Raw genomic sequence first — 12,371 nt, 5'->3', positions numbered from 1 at the left:
TCAAGGCAGTAACCTGGAAGCAGGAACCGATGCAGAGGCCATGGAAGGGTGCTGCTTACTGGCTTGCTCCTCTTGGTTTGCTCAGCCTGCTTTCTTATAGCATTCAAGACCACTTAGCAGGAAGGGCTCTACTACCTCATGGGTTGGCCCTACTCTCATCAGTTGCTTACAGGTCAATCTTATGGAGGTATTTTCTCAATTAAGGTTCCCTCTTCCCAAATTACTCTAGCTTGTATCATGTTGATGGGGAAAAGACTAAAAAGGACATACATCTTGAGATTTTTCTACCTTTGGGGCGGGCGGGGGGGATGTTTTGTGCCTGGTGTGCTCTTTGCTATAGATATACATGGTAAATTCCTGGAGACATTCAAGGCTCGCTATATCCTCATGAAGACATCCCCAGTCATTCAATAAGACAGATCACTGTCTGAAAGATTGCTATAGTCCTGCAGTTGTGTGCGACGGTGCACAGTTTTGATCCCAGCACTCAGGAGGCAGAGGCAGATGGATCTCTGAGTTCAAGGACATCCTGGTCTACAGAGTGAGTCCCAGGACATATGGTTATTATATATCCATCTTGTATTAGTCTTTTTCTTTCAATTTCTTTCTATGGTGGTTGCATAAAAGGTGTATATTCTCATATTGATAATTCTTATGATTAGGAGCAGTAAAAAGTACAAGGTAAGGTATGCCTCAAATATATGGATCCTTCTATAAAAACAGGAAGCCTGCATGTGGTGCCACAAAATAATTGTAAGCAAAAATGTTTAATAAGCTCTGTAGTCACAGTACGTCAAATATACAATGAGAAACAGTAAAGCTATGGTAGTGTTTAATTAAGAGCCTTTGCTTACAGTGCGTTACTCCTTAATTATTCATGTGTTAAATAAGAACATTAGGAAATATTAAATCAACACCAAATTCATTTTCAAAAAATCAATACTAAACTCAAAGTTGTAACTTCATTGACTGTAAATATTGAATATTTCCAAAGTAAAAGGCAAGCCTTGCCTTGCCTTGCCTTGCCTTACCTTAGGAATGGAGTACATAAAATAAAGATGAATTGTTTCTTTCTATTTGCTAAAGACCAGCAGAAGCAACAGAGGCCAACATACTAATACTGTGTCCCTGTACATATGAAAACAATTAGTTGGACCATGTTCCTTCTTCTTAGGCAGGAAGTCTATGAAACCCATAGCAGAAACGAAGCTTAAAGTTCATACAATATAAGAACTAAATGAACGATTCATCTATTGTAAACTCCAATGGCCCTCTCCAGCACAATCCTAGTTTAATAAGTATATTAAACGTAACAGGTTATGTGAAACAAATTTATTTATGTATTCATTTCTTTAGTTTATCTTTTATATTGAATTAGATTCATTGCTGCTGTCGGCAAAGTTTATGCATGAAAGCCTTTGACTCTGACTGCACACATGGCCAGCATACATACCTGGGATTTCACTATTCAAAAGCTCAGATCTCTACCAAAGCAACGTTAGGAGGCATAGAGGCGTGGGATTAAATAGTAAGCAGTAAAAACACAGGAGCACCCTTCTCTGTAAAATGGCTTGCTAGTTCAGAACAGCAGCCAGTTCTCTTAACTCCCTGACAGTCCTCCCGGTTTGCAGCCCAGCCCCTTCAAACCTTTCGCCCAACCTCTCCACCCTCGGTTCCCCAATGGCCTGCTTAAACAGTCCCTCTCCCAGTTTTCCTGGTACTAGCAGCTCCTGCTCTGCTATTCGCTCAGCTCAGTTTCTCCTGGCTCAACTGTCTCCTAACCATATCTTCTACAATTAACTGCCTTCTCTTCTCACCCTGCTAGCTTTAGACTAACTTTGTAGACCAGGCTGGCCTCGAAGTCACAGAGACCCACTTGCCTCTGCCTCCCTTGAGTGCAGGGATTAAAGGCTGGCACCACCACACCAGGCCACCTAAGAATTCCTAAAGGATTAGTTGACTAGCAACTGGGGGTCCTTTAAAGAGCCAAGTGCACATGACAAATCACAGTACACTTCTTCCAAGTGTTCAGTCATTATGATTGCCTCAGGAAGAAAAGCCTCTATCAGTGTACCCCCCCTCCCAATAATCTCTGCTAATCTCTCTTCTAATGAAGAAACAATCTCTGAGCTTGTGGTCTTCAGCTGGTAGCCTACAAACACTGCTAGCTGCAACTGCATATTAATGGTCTGCTTCTCTTTCAATACATTTTTATAATTGTGTCTTATATACGATTTGATTTATTATTTCAATGTGGCGAAAATAATCATTCTTGCAAGCAAATATTGCAAGCAACAAAAGATTATTTAAACAAAAACATTAAGTAAGGTGCAGAGTAAGCGCTGACAACAGAAGTCTTAATGTATCACACAGCAAAGGGAGGTACTTTTGGCTGCAACAGACACTCCTTGTTGCTTTTAATTGTCTAGACAACAAAATAAAAATTGTGCGAAAGACTAGCTTCAAGCTTCTAAGACAGTGTTGTCCGCGTAGGAAGGAGGCCACATGTGACAACATGAAGATATATTTTTGGTTATCACAACATGGGAGGAAGATTTCTGCCAGTGGGTAGAGGCCAGAGAGACTGCTAAACATCCTCCAAAGTATGGTGTGGCCTTTCAACATAGAATGATCTATCTGGCCAAGAAATAGCATAAGGCCCACATTGAGAGCCCCTTGTTGTGTATTCTCCCTTAAGCATCATTATAAATCATCTTTTCCCAAGACTGGACTGTCCCTTTGCTCATTTGATCTCTGCCACTGAAGACAGAGGGAAATGCTGATCTCTGCCTTTCTCTGTTTCACACCACTGCCAGCTACGGTCCGTTTGCAGTCAGAATGAAGTCAGTGGACGGTATCAAAGGGTCTCTGTGCATCAGCTCTATGCCAATGACACCTTGACTCCACTTCCTCACTGAGCCACAGGAGCCATAAATCTGCAGATGCCCTAGTAACATAAATATAAGAAAAGACAGCTAAGCTAAAGATTAATAGAAAATACAGAAAAAAACTCACTCTTTGGCTTTCAAGCAAAGCTGATCTGGATGGTACGGTTACTTGACTTAGTTAAACACCATATTTGTCATAATAAATCTAACCTTGGAGATTTTAAAAAGCCAAAATTCCTTTTAATACATAGCTTCCTCAAGAGATTTTATTTTTTTTAATCAAAACCTACTTCTCAGTCAGTGAAAAGAAAAGAAAAAACATAATCAAAAAATTAACAAGCAGTGGTTGAAACAATTTACATGGCGAACATTCAATACTTTGTTTTCAAATGCATTACTGCAAACACTAAACCCACATGTATATCTGAGGGTAAACCGTTTACAAGAAAATCCTTTGAAGCTGTTTTGTGGTTCCCCTCCCCGCTTCTCTCCTCTTGCCGCTTCTCATCTCCAGAAAGGGTTAAAAGCAGAGAATACATAGAACACCTGTGTTAGTGTTTCAACCTCCTACAGTAACAGCATTCATAGCATACTTAAGGGCAGAGATCCTATCACAGCCTTCAACTGACTTACAGCTCTGTATAAGGAGTTTATTTCCAAATACTTAAGAGGCTGAAATAGCCCAGAAAGCGACTCAATGCCCCTGAAAATCATCTCGACTTAACTCCTGTCTTCCTGTGGTGAGCGATCATGAAGGTGAAACTGATTCCTCTTCACTTCATAACCACAGAACATTGCCAACAGAAGCGGGGCCTTGCTGTTGGCTACTGGGTAGCACTCACCAGCACTTGCACTGTGGAGAAGGGAAACTAACACTGGATGGGATTAGGGTCTCCATCATATACATTTTAGGAGGAAGGCCAGTTGCAATATTTTCCTTTTTCATTTCCTCTCAAGGCACTGGAGTAAAGCCAGATCATAACCATAAGGCTATGGCACATGCCTGAAATTCCTCTTCTCAAGAGGCCATGCAGTGCAGGAGGGTCTTGAATTGAACACCAGCCTTGACTTGTTTTACAAACAGATACCAAGAAGAGCCAAGGTTTAAAAGGAAAAAAAAGAATAAAAGAAAAGGCTATACCAGTGTCTGATCTGCTTCATTACAGTCAGTCTCTTCTTAAAATGTGTTAATGAGATTTGTTTATTTACCAGAGGTAGGGCATGTATGTCGCAGCAAGCTCACTGAGACTACAAGGCAGCTTCTGGAAGTCGGTTCTCTTCTTCCGCCCTGCACTTCCCAGGTGGAGGACTCAGACTATCAGGGCTTGCAGCAGAGCCTTTACTCACTGAGCAGCTCCTGGGTTCCCTGGCTCAGTCTTTAAACACCATTTGCTGAGCGCCTCCTAAGTGGTACGCACTGTGTGAGACAAGGAATGCGTAATAGTGCTAAGGCCTAACCTGTGGACTCTGTCTTTTGAAAACGAGGCAGTAATTGTGTCCCACCCTGCTCCTGAGTCAACTCTCCACGCAAAGACTCAGCTTCATAGAGACATTCATAATCACACTAAAAACCCGAATTAAACGGAAAACGTGTGACCAGCAAAGAGGCCAAAGCATCAAGGTAGAGTGTGAAGCAGTTGTAACTTTAGTTACAGCAGTGTGTAACAGATGGGCTGTGGAACCTAAAAGACCTAAGGGAAAGGCCTGGATGCATTGACAAAGAGAATAGCACATGAAAGTAGTTATCAGAAGAGAAAGAAGGAAGAAGGAAAAAAGAGAAAGAAACTGAGTTCTCACCAGCCATGGCATAAATGGAACTATCCTCTTAAAATTCACATGCTGGTAAAACCATAAATGTGTATATATATAAAATCGTAACATATACACTCACACGCACATATATATATATATGTATGTATATATATATATATATGGAAAGTGACAGTGAAACTCTCTAGGGGACAAAGAAAACTAAAGGGAGTGTGGATTGAGAAAGGAGAGGCTGAGGGATATAGAGGACATGCTCAATATAACATATATAACATATGTATATATGTGCATATATTCATACTTCATACATCACACCGTACCATGCACAAATGTTGAAACCTATCCTCTGGTGTGGCAGCAGGAATTTGATCTTTGGGAAGTAATTATGTTTAGGATTAAAATCCTGAAGATGGAGCTCTCCAGACAAGATGAATGATCTTAGGAGAAGAGACGCCGAAGAGCTTAGAGAAGTTGTCTCTGTTCTATATAGTTTTCTCTCTCTAGCCCTCGTCCTATCTTCTGAGAAGACAGCAGAAGGTGGCCACCTCTGAAGACAGGAAGAAAGCTCTCACTGGGAAAATCACTGAGACAGCCTCTTAGTTTTGACTGCCTCTGCTCTGGACCTATGGGGGAAAAGTGCTTGTGGTGTAAGCCACACAGGGATCCTGTTGCTGGAATCCAAGTAAACAGGGCTAAGATAGGCCAGGAGCACTGGCTGAAGCCCTTCTAGAAGAGACACACGGGTGGTCCATACAGGAAGCACCTCCGGGCCAGAAGTAAACTCACTGCTAGGACATAGCTTCTTCACTCTCCAAGTCTCTTCCTTCCACACTTAAGCTTCCCCTGGCAAAGCCACACACCTCCCCATCAGTTAGGTCAGATTCCTGAGTACCCAGTGGATCTTTTAGAGACACCAATATTTTCTCAAAATCTGGAAGGGGAAATCCAATAAGGACTTGGAGTCAGAAGAAGGCGGGGGAGGAAGAAGAGGGGGACGAGGAGGAGGAAAAAGAGGGGGACGAGGAGGAAGGAAGAGGAAGGTGGTTTTCCACAGACCTGTGACAGATGTATACTACTTGGGGCAATGTTGCCAAATGGTCTGCAAGACACTGGATTAAAGGACTCTGCCTCATACTTTAGTCTGGTATACCCACATTTATGTCCAAAACCAGCATTTTCTAACTGAGCCACAAATATTAGCAGGATGTTAGATTGTATGAGCACATATTTTGAATGAAACAGAATATAATGAAACAGCATAAAACATAAAATACTGCAATATGTTATTGATATAAAAGTAAGTATTATTTTGGTGAAACTGTTTTTATTCTATACATATGACCATACATCTCATTATTAAAAGTCAATTTGGATCCTAAACAATAGAGATAGATCGATAGATAGATAGATAGATAGATAGATAGATAGATAGACAGACAGACAGACAGACAGGCAAACAGATGATAGATAACTGAGTTACCACATAAATGTATTTTTTAAAATAATGAATTTAGTCTGCTTGGGTCCTAAAGGTCACAAACCTAAAACAACTATAGTAAAAATCCAGAATAATTTAACGCATTTTCTTTTAAGCAAGTGGTCTTCCATTTGGTTTTCTGGATTTGGGTGTTTGGGAACACAGCTAAGTCCATTAGAAACACCCTTTCAATATGGTACAAGTGGAAACAAAAGATAGGTCAGAACTGAAGTCAGGATGTGGGTTTGGATACATAAGGCCAAACCCTCACCACAGAGCAGGGCAAGCCAAGTCTTGCCTTTCCATTCACCAAACCACTGGGAGGAATGTAAGCCAGAGGTAAGCTCTCTGATCCCTCAGAAAAGCTTTCAAAACACCACCCTCTCAAATCACTGGGCAGAAGACCATGTGCCCTCTAGGCATAGATCCCTGCATATGATGGCTAGTTGATATTTTAAGTAGTGTTGTTAGTATATTGTGACTTTTGTAAACTTAACAAGCTCTATAAATATCAAAAATATTTTCAATTATGGTTTTAGAAAAAAAATTACTTGCTTGACACTTTTGAGTATCCCACTGGTATGTGTACTTGTACTGCCAAAACAAAGTTGTCTCTGCCTTGTGATGGATGGCTGCAAGTAGGCCAGTTCTATCAACGCCAGCCTTCTATAAGCCCTGTCTGAGGCAGCATTCTCTATCTGTGAGTCGCGACCCCTTTGCCAAATCTCTATGTCCAAAAATATTTACATTATCATAGGTATGGTTATGAAGTAGCAATGAAAATAAATATATGATTGGGGGGTCACTAAAACCACTGTGTTAAAGGGACGCAGCATTAGGGAGGTTGAGGACCCCTGGACCAGGGGCTTCAGGTTGTTAAGAGCTTCAGGACCTTCAGTTTTTAGACACAGTCTCAGGGTCTACTGTCTATGTGGCCTTGAAACTAATTTTCTTGAATTCAGGAGTCACCCATTTATAACAGACAGTTTTAATAGATGAAACAAGTCTCTAATTCATCTAAAGGGGGTTGTCTACACTGTGAACTGGACCATTTAAAGGGGACTATTCTCACTGTGAACCAGTTCATCTAAAGGGGGCTGTCTGCACTGTGACACAGTGCCCCTCACAGCATAAGACTGCTGCTGTCTGAGCACTGACATACTGACAACTGTGCAGGAGGGAGTCATGTGATTTGGCTTTAAGTCACCATTGCGCCCCACCCCCACCCCCCGCCACCCCTGCCCCAGCCTGGGTCTGGCCCAAAACAGAAAGAAAAATGTTGAGATCAATCCAAGTGAGTTCAAATTGATCACTAGTGCACAAAGCACTTGGGCTTCTGTGCCTCAAACACTGTGCACATTTATTGAGTTTTATTGAGTTCTGGTTCTAGATATTAGAAACAAAAACAATGACAGCTGAAATATCAGTCGGTTCTTATTTTAAGTTTATTCCATTGAAAAAAAATCACTTAGATTATGAAGTGAAATTAGTTCTCCAGCTTAACCAAGTGGCACAACCCCACTGCTCACCAACACTGCCATCTACAGAGAGCTTACCCAGCAACACAAGGTCCTGCTGGAGAACGGAGCAGAAGTACAGCTCTGAGTGGTTCTGCTTTTCTTGCTAAAATATTGTAATCTGGTGATTGTAGGGTAATAAAATATATATATATGTAGCAGGACAAGTCTTCGAAATTTATAATAGATGTATATGCACAACCCCAATTGAATGGAGAACTGTAGGGCCAAATTAAAAACAAGCAAACTTCAAACTCCTTCCCTGGGAGATTCCCCCATCCCGTGCATGTGAACACTCTGAGGTGTTCCCTGTAAATCTTCCCACATCTCAAGCGTTTGGCATGACGGAGAGGCTTATTTTTGAATTAACAAGTCAGAACCTGTTAGGGGCTTCTGGGGCGTTGTGCCGATGTGCTGTGGGACCATCATCCCCTCCACAGCAGCATCCGGCTGCACTTCCTTCCTACCTCGCAACTTCTGAAGCACCGAGTAGCCAATTTTAAGCGTGCCATCTCTTTCATCAGAAGTTTGTACCACAAGGCTGCAGCATATCACACAGGCATGAGAGATTCTTGAACCTTTTCAAAGATATGAATTAGCTATCTCATTTCAATATACAACAGCTTCGCATGAACACCCAGAGACATGACTGAAAATGAATGTGGACGTAGACATCACCCTATGCTCAAACTGAGTGTTTCATGAGTTTAAAATTTAAAATTTGTCTCTATGAGAAATTTTAAAACAGCAAAATAAATAAATAAATAAATAAATAAATTTCTTTCCAAAGTTTTACCTTTTTACACACCACTAGTCATCGAGGAAAGGCAACTCCTTCCCACTAAGTACAAACACCCAGAATCCAGTGCCATCATCTCCAGCAGCATCAAAATCATTAAAATTAAAAAGCTGTTAGATAAACTACCACCAGCAAAAGAAGGATGGAAATCAAATTGCAAAAAGAAAAGGTTACAACTTGACAAGTTGAAATCCTGTTCAGATAGCCTATGACGAAAGCTTTGCATTTAATCAGTACTGAAAACAAGTTTCCTTATATGTGTGCGGACAACAGAAAAGAAAAACCTAAGCAAAGAAAAATAATGTTCACTGGCTAAAGATCTGGGAACACACGGAATCAATCCCAAGGTAAAACTGCTACCCGTTTAGATCTTCAGAGCAGGGAATGAGGTGGGAGCTGGCTTTTTGCATAACACGATTTAAATAAGCCACTCTAGCACACGAAGGAAGAGCAGCAGACCCTTTCTCAATAATCACCCCTGCCTGGCCCCAGAACTGCTTTCTCTTTAAAACCTCACTACTTCATTACTCTGCCTTTAACTCTCCTAAATGATTCATTCTCGCCTTCTCCTGAGCACACGCTACAGGGAAGCTAGTATTTAGGTTAAATTTCTAGTGCCACTTGCTTTGGAGAGCTTGATGAGGGTACGCAGGAATTTCTAATTTAATAAATCCACCACGATGTAGAAAGGCACGCTGCAGCCCCCCAACCCAAAACTAACTAGACACACAAATCCCTCTGACAAACTATAATCTGAGCAAAGCCACTAATTAGGAAAGCAGAGTCCACGTGTGGTAAGAGGTATCACCCAAGTGGCAGCCAGTTCCACGGAGGGAGGGCGGGAGAGTCTGGCGGATGCTTGCAGCTGCACCGGCCTAGGCGCTCCGGGGAGAGCCTGGTTACATCGGTCTAGAGCCAAGCTCTTGCCCAGACACTGACTAGGCTGGAGAGAGATCAAAGGCAGAGGGGCTGCTAGTCCGACACCCTCACCCTCGGGAGGTGTCGCAGCTAGAGGGACAACTAGCGTGCACGCTGCAGGCGTTCCCAGCCCGAGCCCGCGCCTCCACGCTCCGCCTGGTCCAGCACCCCTCGCCTTACCGTCCCAGCTCTGACTCCACCTCGAAGAAATCGCCCAGAGGATCTCGGTTAGAGCCGTCGATCCAGTAATCCGGGACGAGGTTCTCAGTACTGGCGGTGACCGAGGAGCAGGGCGAGGAGGGACAGGAGGGCACCGTGACTTTGAGCATCTTCGCCGCGGGACTCCGGAAGACGCCGCCGCTGCCGGAGCTCGAGCCGCCGGCCGCCGCCTGCAACACGGGAGCGAGAGGAGGCGTCCTTCAGCGCGCACACGCCCACCGCCGCGCTGGGCTGCGGCTCGCCTCCGCGCTCGGGAGCGAGGGCGGGCGGAGATGCCCGAGACCGCGAGCACCGGCGCAGGGGAACCCGGAGCCACCGCCAGCCGGCAGAGACCAGGCAGGGAACCGCAGAGCTCAGGCGCCCTCCCCCTCGCTCCCGCCGCCCCACCTCCGTGCCTCCCTCCCGCCTGCCCTGCCAGCCCCCTCCCTGTGCTCTCCCTTCCAGGCTGAGGCTGCCGCAGGGCCACCTAAAGCATTTGCCTGGGGAAGCCACTAGGACCCCCCGCGTGCATCTTCCTCCTCGCCCTCGGCAGGAGCCGGCAGCTTAGAAGGAGACCTCTCAGTCGGAGGCGAGCACCAGGAGTGGAAAGTACCAAGTGCGTGGTGAGAAAGAGACCTGGTCATTGTTGGCGCAACTCATGTTTCCTGGAGCGAGGCTCGAAGCGGGCGAGTCCCTCCCTTCCACCTTGCACCAGCTAACCAGTCACCCCTTGTTGGTCCCTATGTCAAAGCTTATATGGATGATAGAGGAGGGTGTCCTGTGGTTGCCAGCTCCTGGCAGGCTGCCTTCTGCTGGAACTCAGTGCACACCAGAGGAGAGGAAAGGGCCTAGGTCCATGCTGACCTGACTCACCTTTGATTGAAGTCTTCAATTTGTCATCGCTGCTGGTGGCCCTGTCGCCTCTGGCTCTGTTAGAGCTCCTAAAAGGGCACACACTTGGCTGTGTCTAGTCCAATTTCAGCATCTGAAGACCAGCAGCTGAAAAGACTCAGAGAAAGGCTCCAGAGAAGCCAACTAGGCAAACCTGCCCTAAGGCAGGCCCTGTCACTATTCTTGACAGAGAAGGTTGCTACAGTTAGAGCCTTTTTCTTCCCGTGAGCTGTACCCCATCAGAAGCATTCTAATGTTCACTCATCAACTGCCATGGCGATTTTAAGTACTGGCTGAATAAGAAACCCTTGGGCTTTATTTCTTCTAGGATTTCAGCAAAGATAAACAACAATTAGTCATGTCATTGTAAAGTGTGTGTGACTGTGTGTGTGTGTGTGTGTGTCTGTGTGTGTGTGTGTAGGTGTGCACACCACGGTTACTACATCACAGTATAAAGCATAAAGGTAGTTACTGTATCACATCCAATTTGCGCTAAATGGCTCTAGACCATTTATCCATTTAATATTACAGGGATATTAGGGCTTTTTTTTCTACCTTTTCTCCAATATGCGCTGAACTATTCCCAGCAAGTCTCCATTCCTGGAGGCATCAGTCACAAGTAGTTCCAATTTTTTCCTCTTATTTTTTTAGATAGTACTTATTATAATACTGGTGAACTCTCCAATACCAAAACGAAACAATCCAATCGTAGTCAGAAGAGTTTAAATTTCAATACAAAACTATTCCTTGAAGGTGATGATGGTGAGAAAATGCTCAAAATACAATATTGTACAAGTGGCAAATGTACGTACGGTTCACTCAAGGTCCCGTGTATACTGGATATTTGGTGAGAGACTAAAAATGCATTGCTTTTTAGTGACACATTAAAATGTCATAAACAAAACAAGATGCTAATGCTGTCTAAATCCTGCACTCACAAAGTAAGTTTCCCTTGGCTGGCAGTGATGGTTGGGAAGAGACCATAAAGTAGTTGCTAGGCGATTTGAAATCACAGCTCATTGAAGCAAGCCCCCCAGAAGCAACAGTGGCTATAAATGTGAATCTGTTGTAAATTATTTAACAACCTGGGTCTAAAGCAAGCACATATTGGAGAGATGGTGACCCCATTGTTTTCCTGCCATTTTCAAAGACAATGGTTGGGGAAAGAAGCCAAGTGTAGTACAGAGGTGACCATAGAAATTATATTTACTTTTAGTACAAGATTGGTCATTTGATAGATATCACTTCACAAAGGACTTACGGGGCAGTGGGGGGAGGGGCAGGCGGCATCATCATCATCATCCCCATGTTTGCAGTTTTGCTACCAATGTTTTCAGTTAGCTGCAGTAAACTGGAGTGGAAGTATTAGATGGAAAATTCCAGAAATGAACAATTCCCTACTCTACTAGATGGCACAGTAAACTCTGAGAGCTTATTCTACCCTAAACAGGATACAAGTCACTCTTCTGCCCGATGCATCCCTCCTTCATATGCTACCCTCCTGAGTTTGTTACTAGCCATCACAGATCGTTGAATGTTGTGTGGGAAAAGCAGAGTTTAGGCAGAGTTCAGAGCTACCTGTAGCCTCATGCATCCACTGGAAGTCTTGGGATGATGTCTTGTGGGAAGCAAGGGGGAGGTGATGTATTTCCTTTAATCCATGAAGCCGCCTTTCTCATTTTAAAGAGATGAACATAAAGTACAAGATGTTATTTTAAAGCAAGTGAAACAAGGATTAAATAGATGAAATTCATCATTTTTACTAAGCCTTGGCTAAAATGAAAAAAAAAGAAACATAAATGCATCAAAAAAAAATGTTAACTCAATCTTGAACAGATGTATAAAGAGTAACAGACTCAGAAGATTTGGAAGACCTGAGATACAGACTTGGAGTAGGAAAAGATCATAAGAAA

The 12,371-nt window shown here is 43.5% G+C and overlaps 1 protein-coding gene across 6 annotated transcripts in view; it reads right to left on the bottom strand.

Moving 5' to 3' along the window:
• Camk4 (calcium/calmodulin-dependent protein kinase IV) overlaps positions 1-12,371 on the bottom strand; it is a 260,827-nt gene that overhangs the window by 246,674 nt on the left and 1,782 nt on the right. Inside the window, exons 2-4 of one of the 6 annotated variants that reach the window (XM_006525544.4) lie at positions 12,037-12,128; positions 10,441-10,508; positions 9,550-9,758 (exon numbers count right to left, since the gene is read on the bottom strand). In XM_006525544.4, the coding sequence (XP_006525607.1) occupies positions 9,550-9,698 (149 nt within the window). In that variant the 5' untranslated portion in view covers positions 9,699-9,758; positions 10,441-10,508; positions 12,037-12,128. The other 5 variants (XM_030250297.1, XM_006525543.3, XM_030250298.1 and 2 more) reach the window with 5 other exon arrangements.

Source organism: Mus musculus, chromosome 18 (genome assembly GCF_000001635.26).
Source record: "Mus musculus strain C57BL/6J chromosome 18, GRCm38.p6 C57BL/6J".
Taxonomy (NCBI): domain Eukaryota; kingdom Metazoa; phylum Chordata; class Mammalia; order Rodentia; family Muridae; genus Mus; species Mus musculus.
This window is presented reverse-complemented; position numbering and strand designations above follow the sequence as displayed.